This window comes from Ananas comosus, linkage group 17, assembly GCF_001540865.1.
Source record: "Ananas comosus cultivar F153 linkage group 17, ASM154086v1, whole genome shotgun sequence".
Lineage (NCBI taxonomy): Eukaryota > Viridiplantae > Streptophyta > Magnoliopsida > Poales > Bromeliaceae > Ananas > Ananas comosus.
Window position 1 is genome coordinate 1688600 of NC_033637.1, and position 21364 is coordinate 1709963.

At 37.4% G+C, this 21364-nt stretch overlaps 2 protein-coding genes across 2 annotated transcripts; one reads left to right on the forward strand and one right to left on the reverse strand.

Annotated features, from left to right (window-relative positions):
• On the forward strand, window positions 2096–10318 carry LOC109723391 (gibberellin 20 oxidase 2-like). The gene is made up of 3 exons (XM_020251735.1): window positions 2096–2678; window positions 2910–3240; window positions 9723–10318. Exons 1-3 carry the CDS (start codon window positions 2191–2193, stop codon window positions 9996–9998), a joined length of 1095 nt encoding a protein of 364 aa, XP_020107324.1. The 5' UTR covers window positions 2096–2190; the 3' UTR covers window positions 9999–10318.
• Window positions 13168–20743, reverse strand: LOC109723002 (dynamin-like protein ARC5). Its single transcript, XM_020251189.1, has 17 exons — window positions 20206–20743; window positions 19388–19552; window positions 19036–19158; window positions 18700–18921; window positions 18466–18599; window positions 18286–18378; window positions 17890–17953; window positions 17677–17725; window positions 17463–17545; window positions 17081–17238; window positions 16935–16995; window positions 16301–16363; window positions 16123–16223; window positions 15399–15456; window positions 14777–15109; window positions 13576–13740; window positions 13168–13485 (listed from the first exon to the last, which is right to left on the reverse strand). Exons 1-17 carry the CDS (start codon window positions 20578–20580, stop codon window positions 13387–13389), a joined length of 2346 nt encoding a protein of 781 aa, XP_020106778.1. The 5' UTR covers window positions 20581–20743; the 3' UTR covers window positions 13168–13386.

Here is a 21364-nt window from a genome sequence, read left to right on the forward strand (position 1 = left end):
TTTGTATGCGGGAACTAAATTATAAAAGAAAATCATGTTGCTTTTGAATAAAATATAATTTTATTGCCCTACATAATACGATGGAATTATTTATAATTAGTTATAAATAGAAGCAATTTAGTCCTAAATTCAGGATCTTTTTACATGCATAAATATCTTATTTGATACATTCGTTTGGTTTACTCAAGAATAATATAGCTTTCGGTAGATGAGCAGGCGGCTAGAGTGTCGCAGACCTTCAACTCAATTTTTAGAAATAAGATGAATCGCCTTATAGATATAATGTACTATATTCTACTAAATCATACACACTAAGATTTTTTAAGAATAAAAATTAAACTCACAACGGATCATTCTCAGCTCAAGTGACAAAGGGCTGTATAGCTAATACTTGAGATTTCAAGTTGAAAGTCTAATCGTTTTACATTTTTAGTTAAGTTTAATTTTTCAAAAAATAATCTTATCTTTTTTTCTCTCCAAACAAAGAAAAAATTTGAGTTCACTGCTTCTAATTGATATGGAACAAGTGATCAACTAAATATTTTATTTCGACAACCGAATATGCCTTTAATCGGCGTGAATTGATGGAGTAATATTTTCGGCACAATTTATTAATTTATATTTGATGAAAATAATAATGATTTTGAAGAAATATTCATGAAAGAGTCAAATTTAAAACTGTCTATATGTAAGGGGCCGTTTGATCAGATGTAGTTACAAAAACAGTATAGTTTGAAAAATATACAGTTGCAAATGCTGCAGTAATAACTATACCTAATCTGTTTGATTTTATACAGTTGCACTTACTGTAGTTACATTTATTCTGTTTGGTAGGCTGCAGATGAGATTTGTATTTGTAAATTCTGTCAATTTTTAGATAAAACGGTAAGATTACTTTTTCTGAACATAACATAATCATGAAATCTTATTATTATTAATTAAGGCTTTTATACCTATATATAATTTATATATTATAAAATTATGTATGAATTTAATGAATTTTAAGTACAAAGATATTATAGATTTGATCAAAACAAAAATTAAGATATTATTAAACTAGCATATTGGAAACAAAAACGTATGAAAAAAATTATTGAACCCTAACAAATATTATTAAACTCTAGCAATATTTCACGAATAGGTATTTTAGAAAAAAAAAAAGTTTTAAAAAAACGTATGGAAAAAAATCACACTTTATTTTCTTTTTAATAGATGAGCCAACTCCGACCCAACTACTACAGTTAGACCTTGTCGTATAGATACAACTACAGTAATTAAACATAATTATAGTAAATTAAATAAAAATTTAATAGATACATTCAAAATGTTACTGCAGTTAGACCTTGTCGTATAGATACAACTACAGTAATTAAACATACTTATAGTAAATTAAATAAAAATTTAATAGATACATTCAAAATGCATGCAACCAAAATACTGCTGTAAGAGGAAACCATCATTCAAGCCAATGATATACTAAGCGGAAAGGGACAAAAGAGGGGAGCAGAGATGACGTCATCGAACGACCCAACGCGACAGCACACCGTGCGCCGCTCGTGCGAACAGCTGGGTCACAAAACAAAAAAAAAACAAACGCCCCCTCGCCTCGTCCGTGGACCGACACATGGGCCCCGCCACTACCGCGGGCGCCCCCCCCCGAGCCCGTGACACAAAAACCGCGACCCGGTGGCGTTGCACCAAAGCGCACCGAATCGGTCCAAAAATAATCCCTCTGTGGCTCTGTCCTCATCCTCCGAATCTGCCACCTCGAGTGCGGACAAACATCAACCGCGAGGGCGCCTGCACCGTCCACCCTGCGTCACGATCCGCGCAAAAATACTTCGCAGCGCTTTAAGATTCGTGCGCGGATTCAGAAAAAGACAAACGACCCGTACGATCATTGTTATATTACTGTTATTATTAATTATTAATTATTAATTATTATCGCTGCTGTTTTGTTTTGCATTAATTTCGTCCGTTACTCGCTGCCTATTTTGTCCTCTTCTGTGCATCGAGCGTTTCTTCCTCGCGCATATAAATGCCCACTCACCCACACTCCACTCCCTCCTCGTAACACACCACCCCCTCCCCCTCCTCCTCCTCCTCCTCCTCCTCTCACAGTTCGAACCATATTGTTATTCGCCTCTCTTTGTGTTACTGTAAAATAAATAAATATCATCGCCTGATCTTATGGCTCTCGATGCGGAAAAAGGTGCGCGCCACTACATTTTCGACTCCTCCGTCCTGAGCGCCCAAACGAGCATACCCGCGCAATTCGTGTGGCCCGAGGACGAGCGGGTGCGCTCCGTCGACGAGCTCGACGCGCCGGTCATCGACCTCCGCAGCTTCTTCTCCACGGACGCTGCGGCGACGCGCGCCGCCGCCGACGCGATCCGCGCCGCGTGCACCTCCCACGGCTTCTTCCAGGTGGTCAACCACGGCGTCGACGCCTCGCTGTGCCGCGACGCGCTGCACTGCGCCGCCGAGTTCTTTCGCCTGCCGCTGGTCGCGAAGCTGCGAGCCCAGCAGCGGCCCGGCAGCTTGTGGGGCTACTCCGGCGCCCACGCCAATCGCTTCGCCGCCAAGCTCCCCTGGAAGGAGTGCGTCTCCTTCCACTCCGACGCCAGCGCCGTCGACTACTTGGCTTCCACCTTGGGCAACGACTTTCAGCCCATGGGGTACGTACGTATATACGTGTATATATATACTGTATATGGCCCCCCAGTTTGATAATTAATTAACGCGCGTGCATGCTATATATTCCAAAAGCAATATTAATTTCTACACTGTAAAAACATGATCTAATAAAAAGAAAGCAAAAAAAAAAGTCTTTTATTTATAGTATTTTTAGCCATTGTATTATCAAATATGGCGCTCTAATTAATTATAATTACCTGCTGGATGATCAGATTGGTGTGCGAGAGATATAGCGAGGCCATGAAGAAGCTAACGCTCTCGATCATGGAGCTTCTGGGAGTGAGCTTGGGATTAGAGAGAGAGCGGCGTTATTATAGGGAGTTTTTTGAGGATATGGAGTACATAATGAGGTGCAACTACTACCCGCCGTGTCCGGAACCGGACCTGGCGCAGGGGACGGGCCCGCACCGCGATCCGGTCGCAGTCACGATCCTGGCGCAGGACGATGACGTGGAGGGGCTCGAGGTGTTCGCCGAGGGCACGTGGCGCTCGATCCGCCCCATCCCCGGTGCTCTCGTGGTCAACATTGGGGACACTTTCATGGTACGCTACCCTGTTAATTCCTATATATATATATATATATATCTTTATCAGTATAAGTAGCATTTCTCTCGTGAGTATGTGTGCGTGCATGGTGCTGCGCTGGTTAAAGGCAAAAACAGAAAAATATGGTTTTCCCTTTTTGGGTCCGGGTGGTTCTATAGATAGCAAGTTGTCCACTGGTGTCGTGGCATCCAAGTTTAATTTAATTTTTTTTTTTAGAAAAAAAATAGTATGCTATAACTTCATTCAATTAGACAGTGAACTTAACTATACGATAAAACAATCAGACTTTGAAAAAAATATGATAGTGACGTTATATTACTTTTATTCGGTTTGCTATCAATAGCATTCCAGCTCAACTCTATATATATATATATATATATATATATATATATATATATATATATATATATATATATATTCTTTTCTCACTGCTATATATAAGATCACTGTCATCCATCGATCCCATCATGCATTCCATTTTACTTAAACAGTACTAAACACACTTTTACCTATTGAAAAAAAGGTTGATATAAATTCTATCTTATTAAAGAATTATGGCTTTTTCGAAGCTTTACTTTGGGAACCTATGCATTGTATCGCGCCGCCACGTGTGATAAACATTGACGAGAAACGCTGCAGCAGTGTTGCAAATAAATACAACTCAGGTGGCCTTTGGAATCTGACTTGGCCCTACGCAATATTTTGTGCTGGCCCTTTACCTAGCTATGTATAGATAACATACGTCGACGTGGTATTTATTCCTCGGTTTGGTTTCGAACCGAATCATATCTCATAGGCCATATCTCAATAGCTCCGATCCGCACGGTTCCCCCTTTTTTTGGATATTAGTGGCATTTACCAGTGTTTTAAAATTTAGGACTCTCCAAAAAGATTACAGAGTCGGTTTACTAGTACAACCACTGAGTTGAATGCCATGAGTATAACATCATAAATATTTAATTATTTTTTATATTATATATAATAAATATATATTCTAAGTATAGTGTTCTATTTTATTTTTAAATATTAATGTATTATATATACTATTAGATAGAGTCTGGCTATTATACTATTGATCCTATCGAATATTTAGCCGTTAGATTTATTTTTTGATCATTTCTATCTGTTAAATTATACCATTTATTCTTTGCATATATTTTCATCCAAGAGCCGAAAATTTAATAACATCAATGACTTTGTGCTATATATATATATATATATATATATATGTATATATATATAGTTAGGCTAGAATACTATCGATAGCAAACGGGTTCCGTTGCCACCCATTTGTTTTCAATGATGGAGCCTTCAAATTGACGATCGGCATCGTTGAACATGATCTATACCACTTGAAGTGTTTAGAAATCAAATTTCATATATTTTCGATATTGTTCTTTTATTTATCGAGTGGACACAAAAATGAACGGCTGAAAATGAATATTCTTTAAAAAATAATGATAGGAGTTTTGTAGTCAAAATTAAGAGTATAGATCTTGTTTTAAATAGTTTAAAAAATTTTATAATAAAAATTCAATTGATTTGGATATTTTTACGCCGTTAAACGAGAAAATACCTCATATCAACCATTAAAATTACAAAATTTGAAACCCTTTGATCATTAGGCAAATGATGTCGAAAAGATTTGAAATTTGATTTCTAAATACTTCAAGTGGTATAGATCATGTTTAACAGTGCCGATCGTTGATTTGGAGGCTCCATCATCGAAACCAAATGAGTAGCAACGGAGCCTGTTTGCTATCGATAACATTCTAGCTCAACTCTCTCTATATATAGAGAGAGAGAGAGAGAGTCCGGCTGCTATGCTATCGATAGCACTAAGCACTTGGTGCTATCAAGTTTTCTGCCGTTAGATTAACCCCTTTGATTATTTTTACCCGTTAGAATATTATACTATTCAACCAACTACCCACTCAACCCTAGGGGGCTCACATCATCCTAACCGCACATTTCTCAATCCAAGGGCTAAAAAACTAATAGTACCAACAACTTGGTGCTATTGATAGTATTCCAATCTAGCTAACTTTTATATATATATATATATATATATATATATATATATAGCTAGTATAGGTCTCCTATACTATTTATAGTACCGGAGCCTATATATATATATATATATAGCTAGTCTCCTATACTATTTATAGTACCGGGGCTCCGGTACTATAGTCCAGTTTTCTATCTTAGGATATTCAAATCAATGATCCACACCGTTAAAACTGATCTAGGGTATTTAAAGTTTTTAGAAATAAAATTTTATATTTTTCGACATAGTTTACTTTATGATCAAACTATTTCAAAATTGTCAATTTTTAATGACTACTATGGCGAGTTTGGAGTTTGACGGTGTAGAAGAATAAAAATTTCTTCAAATTTTGATAGAAAATACTTTAAACTATCTAAATTAAGGTTGACATTCTTGATCTTGAATTTAAAAGTCTTTTGTTCAAATTTTAAAGATTATTCAATTTTCACCATCTATTTTGACATAATTTAGTTACTAAGTAAACGATGTCGAAAAAAATTAAAATTTTATTCCTAAGAACTTCATATATCCTAGATAATATTTAACGGTGTGGATCGTTAATTTGAACACTCTAAGATCGAAAACAACACTATAGTACCGAATCTCCGGTACTATAGATAGTATAGTAATCTAATTCTATATATATATATAGAGTTGGACTGGGCTACTATTAGTAGCAAAATTTCATTGTTGCTATCAGTTTTTTAGCCTTTGGATCAACTTTTTTCCTTATTTCTAATCATTGGATTAAATACTATAATCTAGTGGGGACCACTCAACCCTAGGAGGACCACTCAACTCTAACCGACTAATATCATCCTAACCCTATAATTTTTCATCCAAGGGTTAAAAACTTGATAGCAAAAAGAGCGTTTTACTATTAATAGTATTCTAACCTAATTTTATTTCTAATCATTGGATTAAATACTATAATCCAGTGGGGACCACTCAACCTTAGGGGGACCACTCAACTCTAACCGACTAATATCATCCTAACCCTATAATTTTTCATCCAAGGGTTAAAAACTTGATAGCAAAAAGAGCGTTTTACTATTAATAGTATTCTAACCTAATTCATATAGAGTTGGACTAGACTACTATTAGTAGCAAAATTTCATTGTTGCTACCAGTTGTTTAGCCTTTGGGTCAACTTTTTTCATTATTTCTAACCATTGGATTAAATACTATAATCCAGTGGGGACCACTCAACTCTAACCGACTAATATCATCCTGACCCTACAATTTTACATCCAAGGGTTAAAAACTTGATAGCAAAAAGAGCGTTTTACTATTAATAGTATTCCAGCCTAATTCTATATATATATATATATATATATAGAGCTAGGCTACTATACTATCGGTAGCACGGAGCGCTCCGTGCTACCAAGTTGTTTTCGATGATGTGGCTTCCAAATCGACGATCGGCTCCGTTAGAGTTAATCTACATTATTGAAAGTATTTAGAAACTAAAATTTATAATTTTTCGATATCATTTACCTATCAAACAAGTAGTCTAAAATTGAACGGCTGAAAATAAAAATCTCATAAAAAATGATGATAAAAGATTTAAATTCAAGATCAGATATACTGATCTTACTCTAAATAGTGAAAAGAATTTTCTATAAAATTTTCATCGCATTTGGATTGTTTTACACCGTTAAACTCACAAACACACCACATCGGCCATTAAAATTGTCAATTTTGAGATCTTTTGATCACTAGTCAAATGATGTCGAAAAAATTTGAAATTTAGTTTCCAAATACTTTCAATAGTGTAGATCAAGTCTAACGGAGCCGATCGTCGATTTGGAAGCCGCATCATCGAAAACAACTTGGTAGCACGGAGCGCTCCGTGCTACCGATAGCATAGTAGCCGGACTCTATATATATATATATATATATATATATATATATAGAATTGAGCTCCTATGCTTTTAAAAGTATCAAGGCATTGGTGCTTGTAGATTTTTAGCCATTGGATTAAGAAATATGCGGTTAGGATGATGTGGGCCGCTTAGGGTTGAATGGGTGGTTGATTGAATAGTATAATCTAATGGTTGAAAATGATCCGTGGAGTAAATCTCACGGTAAAAAACTAGGCTAATATATAACTAGGATAATATATATTAATAGCACCAAGTTATTGGTGCTACTAAGTTTTTGGCCATTGCATTAAGTGATGTGCGGTTAGGATGATGTGGGCCCCCTAGGATTGAGTCGGTTGGGTGGTTAGTTAAATAGTATAATCTAACTGGTGAACATGATCAAAAGGGTAGATTTAACGACGGAAAACTCGGTAGCACCAAGTGCTCCGTGCTATTAATAGCATAGTAGCCGGACTCTATATATATATATATATATATAGTCTATCTACTATCCTATTAATATGATTGAGGACATTGTCCTATCAAGTCGTTTTGAATGATCGGAACTTCAAATTGATAATCGGCACCGTTGAAATTGATCTACACAATTAGAAAGGTTTAGAAACCAAATTTTATAATATTTAAAAATTATTACGAAGTTCATTGAGGAGTTGAAAAATGAACGGTCATAAATGAATAACTTTCTTAAAATAGAAGTTTGACTTTCTCAATTCATAATCAGAGTTATCAAACATTATCTAAATAGTATAAAGAATTTTCTATCGAAAATTCAAGCAATTTGGATTGCTCTACACTGTTAAACAAGCAAACGGCTCATATAGGCCGTCAAAAATTGTCGATTTTACGACACTTAATTTGATCACCATGTAAATAATTTTTAAAATTTATGAAATTTAGTTTCTAGATATTTCAAATACTCTAGATCAACTTCAACGGCTCCGATCATCGATTCAAAATCTCTATCATCAAGAACAACTTGATAGGATAAGTTCTACTATTCTTTTAAGAGGATAGTAGCTCCGGCCTCATTATTAGTATATATATATATATATATATATATATATATATATATATATAAAGATAGTTAATAAAAGAGAAATATGGCCGGATCTTATAAAGCTAGGCCGATCCAAAATTTTTTTTTTTTTTGAGATATTGATAGCACGCTACGCTTCGTTTATTTCATTTAGAAATAAACTTAGCTGGAAATGTAAATCAAATAGAATTCGAACTTAAGTCTCGATTACCAACTACCAAATCCTTTGCCACTTACTCTAGGGACGGTCGGTGCCGATCCAAAATTTTACTGCATGAATCAAGAATAGATAGACAGGATGTTTAAGCAAGTCTATTTTTATGGAATGAATCGAACCGATTTAGGCACACTGGGTTGTGGTCCGGCACACTGGGTTGTGGTCCGGTGCGACTCCGCTTTTAAAACAAGAAAATTCTAGAACGGAGAGGAACTATTAAAAGCCTATATATATGTGTGTGTGTGTGTGTGTGTGTGTGTCTGTGTGTGTGTCTGTGTCCGGGGGTATGTGGGATCGGGAATTGGTGGGTGACTCGGGTCGCAATGGGGGGCTCACTCACCAACTCCATTTATTTGCCCCCACGAATCGCTCCGCGCCAGCGGTTCCCCCACCACCGATCACAATTTAATTCACAACACCCCCCCACTCAGCCCCGACCCTGCAAACAACATTGTCGCCACTAACCAACGGTCCTAGCGCAAATGATAAAGAATTTGATAGTTGGAATTCGAGATCCTAAGTTCGAATCCTAATTGATTCACATTTCTAGTTAAATTTATTTTTAAATAAAATAAACAAAACATGTAGCATGCTACTTATTTCTCAAAAAAAAAAAATTATCACCACTTTACATTTCATCTACTGTTATAATTTGCACCATCTCCCTCAAACCTTAAATCATTTGGATTCCCACGCCCTCCCCCCTTTGTTAATAAAGAAATAAACTCAGCTGAAAATATGAAGTAATTAAATTTTAAACTTTGGACATCGAATACCAACGAACGGTTAATTTTACTATATTAGATATTCAATTGTATCAGAAGTTGTTGTGCTGGGCATTGAAACGATTTCTAGCGCATGCGTCAAAAGATTTGATAATCGGTATTCGAGATTTCAAGTTTGAAATCTCATTGCTTCACATTTTCAATTAAACTTATTTTTTAAAAATATTAACCGAAACATATAGCATATTATCCTTATCTCTCAAAGAAGATAGTTTCTATCCAAAATCAATAACTTTTTTTACGAAAGCGACGTGACCAAAAATAGCTAACTAAATATTGAGAAAATTGATTGATAAAAAAATTAAGAAGTGGGGACCAAAATTCAGAATTGTCGATAATTGCCATACGGTGCGTGTGTAAATTACATGTGATATGTAGCATGCCATTCGTCCATCTATCTCATACGTTAACAAATAAAAGCGACTTCGTAGTACTCACAATGTTTTTCTTTTTAATTTTCTCTGCTCTTCTTCTACATATATTGTTGGTTAATTTGCAATGCACTCAGGCTTTGTCCAACGGGATATACAAGAGCTGCCTCCACCGGGCGGTGGTGAACCGGGTCCACGAGCGCCGGTCCATCGCATTCTTCGTGTGCCCGAGGGGCGACAAGGTGGTCCGGGCGCCCGAGGAGTTAGTGGGCCCAGGGCACGGCCCACGAGAATACCCGGACTTCACGTGGGCCGAGCTCGTGGGCTTCACGCAGAGCCGCCACCGTGTGGACCAGAAAACCCTCCAATGCTTCGTCCACCATCTCCAATCCACCCCCGACTCATCAGCCTAATTAATTACATCGTACCCTTTCTTTTAATGGATTAATTTCACCGCTTATCCCAAATTTTTATCTTAGGTTTATGCTTTGGTCTCAAAGATTGAGTCTCTTCTATCAAAAAATTTATCAACTTCGAGATTGTATTGTTGATGTGGCAAATTTTCTTTCGAATTAATTGAATTTTAGACCAAATTAGCAGAACTGGGATAAAAATTGGTAACTTATGGTGAAATGAATAATCGATGAACCTGGGCGCGCAGATACTACTGTGCATGTGGATGTATTTATTTGTTCAACCTTAATAAAGAAGAATAATCGGCACTGTTTTTTTATTATTTTTTATTATTGTTTTTAATACTATTCTTTGAGGCCATCCTGTTCCAGTTATTGCTGAAGCTCACTTGTTGGTGTTAGGATTTTGTTAGATTTGTAATTGAATTCTAATTGGATTAGAATTAATATTTAAATCTATTTGATTAGAAATTTGGTAGCTTTTGATATAAGCTATAAATATAGCATATGTACTATTATTTTGACGGTGGTGGTACGGAATAGCTCCATCCATATGGTATGACTAAAGTGGTCATAATTTTTGATGCACCTAATGCATGGGTGCAAGAGAACGTGAGCGGAGAAGACGAGAGAAGAGTATGAGAGATTCAAAAAGAGAGCTCGGGATTGTAGCTACTCTGTTATAGAAAAAGAGTCAGGTGTAATCTTCTCTTATTTAATGAATACACCTTCTCTTATTTAATGAATCTTATTTTATCTGTTTGATCGTTTTCTCTTTTTTATGATTGTATCAGTTTTTGCTGAGGAGACGAGTTTATAGTAAAAAATCTGATTCGACGCTTCCGTTGCGGAATCCTAATAATCGGTACCAGATCAATAGCAATCAGTGTCGGAGCGGATTGCGGATTCTTAAAATTCAATACCGGGGCGAGTACTGGATTCCCAACACTTGGGAGCTTTTTTTTTCCTTCCCTTCTGTTAAGGTTTGCACTGTCTCACCGATGTTGCTAAATTTATAATTTTAATGAATGAAACTTATAGAGTGCTATCTTTTTTTTTAAAAAAAAAATCTATGAAAAGATTTAGTAAACAGATAAGCAGTGTGTGATACTGATGGATTAATAATTTTGTCTTTTCCTGTCAAATCTTCCAAGCGGCGGGTAGCAAATTCTAAGCTTTTTGAAGTTCGCAAGTAGCCATAAATGTTTTTAAGATCTATTTAAGAGTTACTTGGGATCGTTTGTAGAGGTATACTTGTAACACCCTACTTCAAAACAATGAAAGTGATCGTTTATGGCGAAAATAATTTTCCTTCTCTATACTTTCACTCTACTTCCATCCAAACAAACATACCTTAATTGTCTCATATTAAATAATGGGGAAGAACGCAAGGGACTTATACGCGTTTGGCATATTTTAAAATTAATAAAGAGTTTTAAGTATTTTGGGTAAGTGGTTTAAGCCAAACCACCGAGTTATTAGAATATTAATGGGCTAAGCAATTACAGTTGGTATCAATACTAGTCCAACAGCTAAATTTTCGACTGTATGTGTGATTGACTGACGAAGATATCAAGGTGTAAAATAAAGGGCGACATACTTGAAATAATAATTTTTTTTTTTTAGTATAACATGAAATAATAACCAAACTTAATTATTTCGGATAAGTGGGTTGAATCATTATAACACTAGCTACCATTGTTATCTTTGTAAATGAGTTATACAAAGATCTTTGCAACCTCAGGAGGTAAAAAAAAAAAAAAAATTCACAATCTATGTTTAAGAAAAAGCGAGTCAAAAAGTTCTGTAATTCAAAAAATTCTGTACAGATCTATGTTTCTAACTTTAAGCTGACTACACATATACTTCCATTCAAAATAAATTTTGTGCAATGTACAAACTATAAGAAGGGACGAGGGTTAGACCGATAACGTATTCCACATGCGTTGCAAAGCGTTCCCGGTCCGTTCGGGCCCATTCGCCACTGCGGCGTGTTTGTCGCGGAACAATGGCTGCACTGCCGTCGGCGTTCGGCCGATACGGGCGATACCGAATTGTCTTGCGGCGGAGGTGACGACGTCCCAACCACGACGAGATCCTGAAACTGCGTTCTTCTCCGTGCGCATCGTACTCTCCACCGCCGCGCCACGTTCGCGTGCTTCTCTGTTGAGTTCGAGTTGGCATGAAAAAAGAACCCTGGATTTAAACTATGATTCGAAACTTGATTGAGTAGATGCTCATCAAAGTGAGTCAAAAACCACGGCACGTTCTCTATCGGGTCGGTCGGAACGCCGAGGATCTCGCTTTCTGATTCATCTGCTTCTGGCTCCAAACTATCTTCAAGAGAAAGAGAGTTTGTGTTAGTAATTCTATGTCTCATATAGAAGAGTAGAATTGTGCTGTGTTGGGGCTGCACGGTTCAGTTTTTGTTGGAAAAGTAGGCCTCTCTTCTTCTCCTCGCACATACTAGCTTGTTGAAGGACGACTTCAATAGTTTATATTTATATATTATACATTATGTTGGGGCTTTATACGTATTTGAATATATTCTGTTCTAATACTGTATAACAGAATAATTTTAGTTGATATAATATAATCATAAGAAACAGTGGAATCTTAAAGAGAAATAGATGATAGAGACGGGGATTTTTTTTTAAAAAAAATGTACTTTTTCACTGTTTTAGATAACTTCATATATACACTTTAAGCTAGCGTATTACTACGTATCTATTGTGTAGTACGAGGGCCCCAGGGGCAAAGACTAGAAAGAAGAGGCCTGTGTAGTACGAGGGATCCAGGGTCAAAGACTAGAAAGAAGAGACCGCATTCTAAGCATGATATTCGCTTCATTTATTTTATTTAAAAATAAATTTAGCTAAAAATATAAATCAACTAGAATTCAAATTGAGATCTTGAATATCAACCACCAAGTCCTTTGTCACTTGCGCTAGGGACGGCCGGTAGAGGAGGCTGCATCCTCAGGCAACAAAAATTTATATTTTCGGGCTGAAAATAAAATAAAAGAATAATATCTAATAATACTCTTTAAAACTTAAAAAATATCCTATACTCTTACTTGACCAAAATGTCCTAAACGATTTTCAAAAATTCCTTCAAAAATTCTCAAAATCATAGAATTTATTAATAAATTTTGAAATTTAGAAAGATATTTTGAGTATAGAAGGATAAATTTTTAAAAAAATTTGAATAGTAGTCAGGATACATAAATAAGCCAAAACCCCTACAATAGAAGTGCTGTTCAAATAATATAACAGAGTCATTTTTCTGTACTCGGACTGCATGAAAGTAAATATCATGATCCAACGGTCGCAGTTCGTGGTGCACAGAAGCAAATCATTAGGATCAATTTGAATTGCATGTTTTGGCATTAACAGCAGTTTGGCACCGCTGACAATATCTTAGGTCGAACTTGATGAGAATTCAGCTTCTCATTTATCTCTCTAAACTTCTCCTTCAGCCGCTGAATCTGAAGACAAGGAACAGTTTTGATTCAATTCTTGTGAACTCGCCGCAGGGAAAGAAAAGTTTCAAATCATAACATTATAAAAAAGAATACCCGTTTTAACTCGATTTCTAACTCCCGCTTCTGCTGCCCTAGCTTATGGCGCATCTGCGTGACGTCGAAGATGCTATCTAAATCATCTTCGAGTGCTGACTCGAGATCTTCCCTCAATAAGGCTGGCAGCTTGTCGACAACCGGCATGAGGAGAAAGCAATTAAACTGCATTTCATAATAAAAAATGAAATAAGATTAGCATTAAAAGAAGGGATAATAGTAGCAAAATCCACCAAGTTTCTTCCTATTGTAATAAGACCACGGACTTTACTTTGGCGCATCAGAACCCACTAATTTTTTGTTGCAATTTGGCCAACAGAGATTGATTTAGTTCACAAAAACTCCGCATACTATCTTACACCATGGTTGTTTTCCTATCAAATCATACTTCACGGGCCAAGTTTAAAGTTACACGCCTAGAAGAAATTTTCTAATAAGCATGATTTAGAAATAAAACAACTATGAGAATTGATTAGTTTAGATGAGGATAAAAGGTTTGGTATACTAAAAATGGTATACTAAAAATGGTATACTATGAAAATGGTATACTAAAAATGGTATACTAAAAATGAGGCAAGTGTTCTTCAAAACCGGCTTGATATTGAGAATAAAAGGTTTGGTGATTGCTAGTAAAGATTGATGGATACAGAAATACTATCAAAACCTAAATGAGAAGAGAATATAATCATGGTATATGGCTGAGTAATATGATATGCTATGAAATGATTTTAGATGATACGAACATGTCATGTAAGCAAGAGGACATCCTCTGTGATTTCAAAACAAACAAGGATATAAGTAGAGCATAAGAGCAAACCAACGGATAGCACTGGCGCATTACATGGTATCCATTAGACACCATATTATCTACATTATATTTGCCGTTTGTAGAATCATAATTAAAAATATAAAAAAAACACCACAGAGCAAGACATGAGAAGAAAACAAAACTGACCAGATATAGCATGATAATAAAATTATCAGTAAACATAAGCATGTTTTTCTCTCTGATAACACTTGATCGGAAGTAATCTCGTAGTAATCTCGTAGCATTAGAAATCAATTAATTAGAATTGATTGTCACAATAACATGACTCTCAACACAAGTCCAGAGAATTAAGCGACCATAAAAATGACATAAAAATTTTATTAAAAAGACCAAAAAGGAAAACAAGGGATAAGGGAGAATACAGCTACCGACCTTAAGTTCTGTGGAGACAAGAAAATGCTCTTTAATTCCATGGAAAATTTGATGCACCAATGCATAGACTAGCCTTTCGGATGAAGGTGCGAGCCTTCTATTCCAGAGTGTGCTATCTAACAGATCAACAAGCCTAGTCTCTGATACAGGAGAAGTGGAGTCAACAGGTGTGGAATTATTGACTCTTGAATCTGCTTTAATCCTGTCATGCTTATTCTCAGTGGCTCCACAAGGTGACTCCATCTGGACGCCTAAATAGGCAGTATTTCCTGCAGAAGAAGAGTGTTCTGTTCCCCCAAATGAATCGAGAAATTGACGTAATCCAGCTCGGTTCTGTAGATCATATGTCAATAAAGGTTAAATTATTGCACAACAGAGATGCCAAGCAGGGAGAGATTATTGCCTGTGCCTGATTCACCATGTTATTCATGCACAGGTCAACGATCCCTCCTTCCCATCTCTTACTTTCAATCCTCTAGTGTTAAAAATTATCTTCTTTTCGATAGTTGGATTGAAATTATCACATGGGATGAACAGCGGATCACTAGGTGGTGCACAGTCTGACGGGTGCACAAAGTGCAGGCAATAATTTCTCCAAATCAATGGTCATAAAGTCACTGACCTTGTTGTGAAGAGACCACGTGACATAACGTGTAGTGCTTTCTAGATCCTCCATGCATCTGCAATATTTTTCTTTGTTAAGGATATTGATTTCTTCTTACATACTTTACAAATTACCAATACCTTTCAGGTATCGCTATTGTGCTCAGTAACTAAAATAACAGAAATCATAACACCATGTCCGGGTCAATCTTACCGGTTGACTTAACTATTTTTTCAAAAAAAAAGAAGAAAGAAATCATAACACCATGAGCGTAATTAAACTTCAGATTGGCAAGCCTTGTAGTTTGACAAATATTTGTTCTTATAGTGCTTACAGGATATAAATCCCTAGTATAGGAAAGGAATTGATAAGTCAGTAGCTTGAGAGTTATCACGGCTATGCGTTGTTTAAAAGAGACCTATTGGCATCTTCTCCACCAACCTGGAGTTAAATATTACACCAGCAAGAGAACGAAGTCTTGTTCTACATTACTGATGTTAGATGCCTAATTAAAGAGTGTAACCACGGAAAGGACAAGGTTTGTTGAACATGCAGCATATCCAAAATAAGAAGTAAATCAAGTCCACGTGAATTTTTTGATTAAGGGAAGCAAATTTTGTGATATACATTTAACATGTACATATATTACTGCAGAGTGAAGAACATGGACAATTTCAACTGTAAAAGAAAAAAATCATCAAATGACAGAACAATAAAGATGTTAATGTATGAAGGTAATCACTTATCACGGCATGACCCTTCAGTAGATTCAGCAAAATTGGTAAAGGCGGTCTCAACACGCCTTAGAAATACTTCATGACTGCTAAGATGCTCGCCATCTTTCTGTTTGTAGTCGGTCATGAGATTAATGAGGAAACAAGAAATCTAACCAGCAGCAAGTAGTCTAGTAGAAGCAATACCTGAAGTAGATATACAGAGATTGGAAGTAACCTCTTCAATATATACAAGAGCCTGCAGCCCAACTGTATTAACAGAAAAGGTCAAGAATTTTACCAGAAAATAGTACAGAAGAAAGGTGTAGAGGAAACTTAATTATGTATTCATATGTTTACAGATAAGTTAAACACAAATTTGAGAACACAGCTTCTTATTTTTGGTTTATTGTGTCAAGTAAATGTTCCAAAACTATTTATTAAATGGGTTCTAAAAAATATTAATGGAGCTGTGAGGCTTAGTTGTTTTGACTATCTCAGGTGCATCTATTTGGTAACTCAGGTCTTATGGTTATTGCTACATGATTACCAGATACAATAAGAATAGAACCTACTTATTGAACCACCAATTCAGATATTTAGGGGCTTTTCTTTTGCCATTATATTGAGAAGATGAAAGCAGATAAACGTTGATTGACACCCAAGAAACATCTAATTTCATATCCTAAAGCAAATAGTACAGTATGATTAAATATTCTACTAATAAATATTTTCCAGATGAAGAGCAGAACCACACCAACTAAGCTCATATGAAACAAAACAGAAGAGAAGTGTAAATACACATGTAGAACAACAGATCAAAATGGTGCTAAGCACCAACCTGGTGAAGAAATGGTTCAAAGGTGTCACGTGCTTTTGCCACAGCAATAACACAAGCAGTCCTAGGATATCAAAGTACGAAAATAGTTACAAGATACTCTTTTCAGGAATTTAATAGAGTATTATTCAAACTACAGAATAAAGTACCTAGAGTAGTTGGTCCCATCATGAATATCTTCAACTCCACAGGCATTTACAATTTCCTCCCTGCTAATTGGAGGACACTTAACACCTCCAACCACTAGACGGAATTCAGCCATTGCGCGGTGATATTGCGCACCACCATAAAGACGCATTCCAGCATTCTAAGAGGAAAAAGGAAAAGAAAAGTAATAATTAGAAAAGGATTCCAGTATCCTTTTCCACCTATAGCCACGTTATTCGTTATGTTTCATTCTATTATAGGAGTATATACTCCAGAGTAACTGGACGAATTATATACAGGAAATCTGTCTAAAATAGCGCAGCTGGTAGTTCAAAAAGAAATTCCACAATCTTAATGGCATTCTTGAACAGTATTATAATTTACAGGCATCATTTTGTGCGGAAGTTGGAGGCTGTCAGTTCCGTTGAATGTTCCCCCGTTAACTCGTTCGTCTTGTAATGTTTCTCCTGCAACCAGAGATTCCTTATGAATTTAATACCAAGAGGAACAATATGTAAGCTTTTTCTGTGGACAAACAATTGATATCAAATGGAATTATTAAGCCATTGATCGATGAACAGACATGAGAAGATCTTACCGAATTTGTCAGGAGGTGCCACCACCGAGCCTTTCAATAACAAAGATAACTGAGATAAGAATGATTTTGCCATCAGCATATGATATTCGAGAACAAAGAGTTTGACAGTACATACTAATGTTACAAAAATCCAACATAATGGGAAGCGGTAAATAAAAATTGCTCAAAACCATGAAAGAAAGTGTTTTTGAAAAATAGTGAAGTAGTACCAACCTTCGTCAGAAATGAATCATGAAATGCACGTCCCTTCTCCTTCAATTTCACTTCATCCAAATTGCTACATGATATCGCATGTGACGGACATGTGAGGGAAAATATTAGTTGGTACACACAGTTTTGAAAAAAAGGTATATGACCTTAGGTGATTTTTTCTATGAGTCACATTGGTTCTGTGCCCACTAATTTGTTGAGGAACATCATGTGTGACGGTAATTTTTTGCACAATGGTGTGCTGGGGAAAGCGCTTGGGTAAGCGAAAAGCCTCTTAAAAGCCATTTTACTTCGATCAAAACAGAATCCATAATTTCTGAAAGCTAAAATCTTTTTTAACAGAGGACATCTTAATAAGAGCAGATTCTTAAAAAAATGTTTAATTATAGAACAGACTACCTGATTTCTTGATTGACCATACGCAGCTTCCTTGTTGCACTTCGGTATTCCCTTTCAAGGAGTGGAATAATTAGTGGAACACTGTCCATGTACCTTCATAACAACAAAATGAAATCACATGAACCATTTAAAAAGAAAATCAGCTGAAGAATAATACGTGGGAAGAGCGTGTCTCTCCACCTCTTTTGCAGTAGTTCTTCCAAAAATAGCCTTAGGCTGCTCACTCCAATTCTACTCCTCTCCTCTTTTGACAATGACCTGCCCAATTTTTCTTCCAGAGATGCAATATCTTCCAACTCCCTTAGTGAAATGGCCTGAATTAATACAAGCTAGGGCTTAGTGTCCTTGTTGTGTATTGATGATGCTTCAAACTTAAATGATTGTACATCGGCGGATTTTGAAAAAGAATTGTACTTTTTTGAATTCTTCATTTGATCTAAAGACAGCTTCATGTCCAGAGCCAACTCTCCCAGAAGGCACAGACGTAAAGAAGGGTGAATCGCCCAATAAACAACCATCTAATATACAAGCGGGCGGTCGAAGAAAAACTTCCACGTCCGAGGCACGGGCAAATTGTGGAATTTTTGTATCGAGCTTTGTGGAGACTATTACAGTCCTTGATAGCTCAGGGTCAATCTTCACAACAGTGCAAGAAAACATTTAATAGCCAATACCTCTTACCACATGATTTCAAATGGACAAAAAAACTGAAACGAAAAGAATAAACTGATCGAAGAAAAATGCACAAACTTGCATCACTACTCTCCGCGTAGTTGCGTTACTCCAATCACTGCAATCTTCAAGGCACAGTATTATGAATTCCTTATGCTGCATTTTGGCTCGCACTAGTGCCTCCACTGCGCGAGCTTGGCCCTGCAAAGGCTTTGCTTATTAAAGGAGGCAACATTATGTTCGGAGATACCGCCAGCTTACAAGACCTAGTCAACGTGACTTAGTTTGGATCTTGGAAAAGAAGAATTTATTGTTTGACAAGTCAAGCTCCAGCTGCGGACCGATAAATCATCCGCACAAAATCCAATATATATATATATATATATATATATCGATATGCAGTTAGAAAATCTTAACATGTAGATCGTACCTGCAAAACTCGATTTTTTCGACCGGGAGCTGGAAGGATAAGTCCTGGAGTGTCGATAATGGTCAGATTTGGGCAGTACTTGTACTCGACTTTAATTATGATTTCTTTCTCTGAGAACTGGCAAGGATCACTCTCCAACCGCATGTTTTCAGCTTCAATATATGCCTACGTTCAGGGCAACAATGAGACAGACAGAAGGGACGCAAAATAAAAGATACACGTGTGAGGAAAGAAAAATTATAAATTACGGCTTTGAAAGCAAGTGTCAGAGAATTGCGTAATTGTCTTACACCTTTTACTTCACCGCGGGGGGACACTCTCATCATTTATTTAAAGCACCCTCGTTCGATCATGCAGTTTTTTTTTCTTTTTTTTTTCGATAGACAGCAAAAATTAGATTTAGTGATGCTTTCAAAATGGCGTTATTCTTTCAAACTCAAGGAAAGGAATTCTTCCGTAGCTTTCACATAATTCGATTCAGCTGTCGTTTCTAAATGGTTTGTCTCTTTAATATTTAAGAAACACTTGAACCTAGTTCTTACATACGTTCTTTACCGAACACTTTCTATGCAGTGCATTACGTGAAACAACCTTTTATCTAAAAAAGCTTAGCTTGTTCAATTATATGAACAAGCTGCCTGATGTTTGGGCTCGAAAACTTTTGGTAGCTCAAATCATGAGAGCTTAAAAATAATAATAATAGCAAATCAAATGAGTTTAGAAAGCTGGAAAATACTTAAACTGGGGATCTAGAGCAGTGCTCAAACGACAGAACGGTGTTACGATATACATTATTAAATTCGGTAAAACGGGGCGACCTGGATGTCGGGGAGGGACATGGGACAGGCGTGGTCGCGGTCGGGGTCGGGGTCGGGGTCGGGGTCGGAGAGGAGGCGGCATCGGGGGAGGTGGGCGGCGGGGTCGTAGCGCATGTGGAGGGCGATCAGCGCCTCCACCAGCGCGCTCTTCCCGTCCGTCTGGTGCCCCACCACCACCACCGCCGGCGCCTCCACCTTCGCCTCCAGCTCCCCCGCCACCCCCTGCAGCTCGTTGTACGCCTCGTACAGCCTCCCCGCCACCTCCTCTTCCTCCTCCTCCGCCGCCGCCGCCGTCCTCGACGGCGACTCCTCTCCCCCGTCCTCGTCCTCCGCCGCCGCCGCCGCCGCCGCTTTGGAGACTACGCCCTTCTTCATGGGAACGGGGATGGTGGCGTGGGGTGTGATTAGTTCGTTGTGTTATCTTCAGTGGGAAGCGCTTGGTTCGGGAGCGTCGTCCGGGGTTGGTTTGTTTTATCTCTCTCTCTCTCTCTCTCTCTCTCTCTCTCTACCCCTGCAGAGGAGACACGAAAAGGGTATAGGGGAGGGAGAGATGGGGGATCCACCGTTCGTATTATGTGTTCATTGAATCTTCACCGTTGACTGTGTTGTCCAGAGCTTGGAGCATGGGCACGAGTAGGATCTGTCGCTTTCGCTCGTTGGTTTCCACGAAGTCGGTGGCCTAGAGGCTTCGACTGCCGTCTTTTGCGTTACGACGCGCTGAAGTCCCAGGCGTAGTATAGTAACCCAGGATGCCGGCTTCCATGTGGGCATCAGCAGTCAGGGTGCGGCCCAGAAACAATGAAGCCGGTGGCGTAATGCGTTATGACGCCGAATTAGAACAAGGTCGGTGACGAAGCAGCTTGATTTGCCGGGTTCCAGACAAAAATCCGCTGCCGCAGCCGCAGACGGAATTGCGCACAATGCCGACTTGCTAATTATGCAGTCTTCTTTTTTCACTCAATACAGAAATTACAAGGAAAAGGTTGCTCTCTGTTTTCTTATTTTGTGATTCCTCCTTCAGTTATCTAGTGTACGCAGAAATAATCTTAAATGTACTATACTTTCAACAGGTTGATTTATCAAGACATTGAAATGATCAACAGAAATGCAAAATGAAAAATCCTACCATGCAAAAACCAAAAAAAGAAGGAAAGAGAGA

What these genes read in the sequence shown, in the direction of transcription:
- LOC109723391 (XM_020251735.1), top strand. Translation starts at nt 2,191, where the DNA reads ATGGCTCTCGATGCGGAAAAAGGTGCGCGCCACTACATTTTCGACTCC. An exon ending in AACGACTTTCAGCCCATGGG is followed by an intron (nt 2,679 to 2,909) that starts GTACGTACGTAT and finishes CTGGATGATCAG; the next exon opens with ATTGGTGTGCGAGAGATATA. An exon ending in ACATTGGGGACACTTTCATG is followed by an intron (nt 3,241 to 9,722) that starts GTACGCTACCCT and finishes CAATGCACTCAG; the next exon opens with GCTTTGTCCAACGGGATATA.
- LOC109723002 (XM_020251189.1), bottom strand. Translation starts at nt 20,580, where the DNA reads ATGAAGAAGGGCGTAGTCTCCAAAGCGGCGGCGGCGGCGGCGGCGGAG. An exon ending in GAAGAACTACTGCAAAAGAG is followed by an intron (nt 18,379 to 18,465) that starts GTGGAGAGACAC and finishes GTTGTTATGAAG; the next exon opens with GTACATGGACAGTGTTCCAC. An exon ending in TAGAAATCGAGTTAAAACGG is followed by an intron (nt 13,486 to 13,575) that starts GTATTCTTTTTT and finishes CCTTGTCTTCAG; the next exon opens with ATTCAGCGGCTGAAGGAGAA.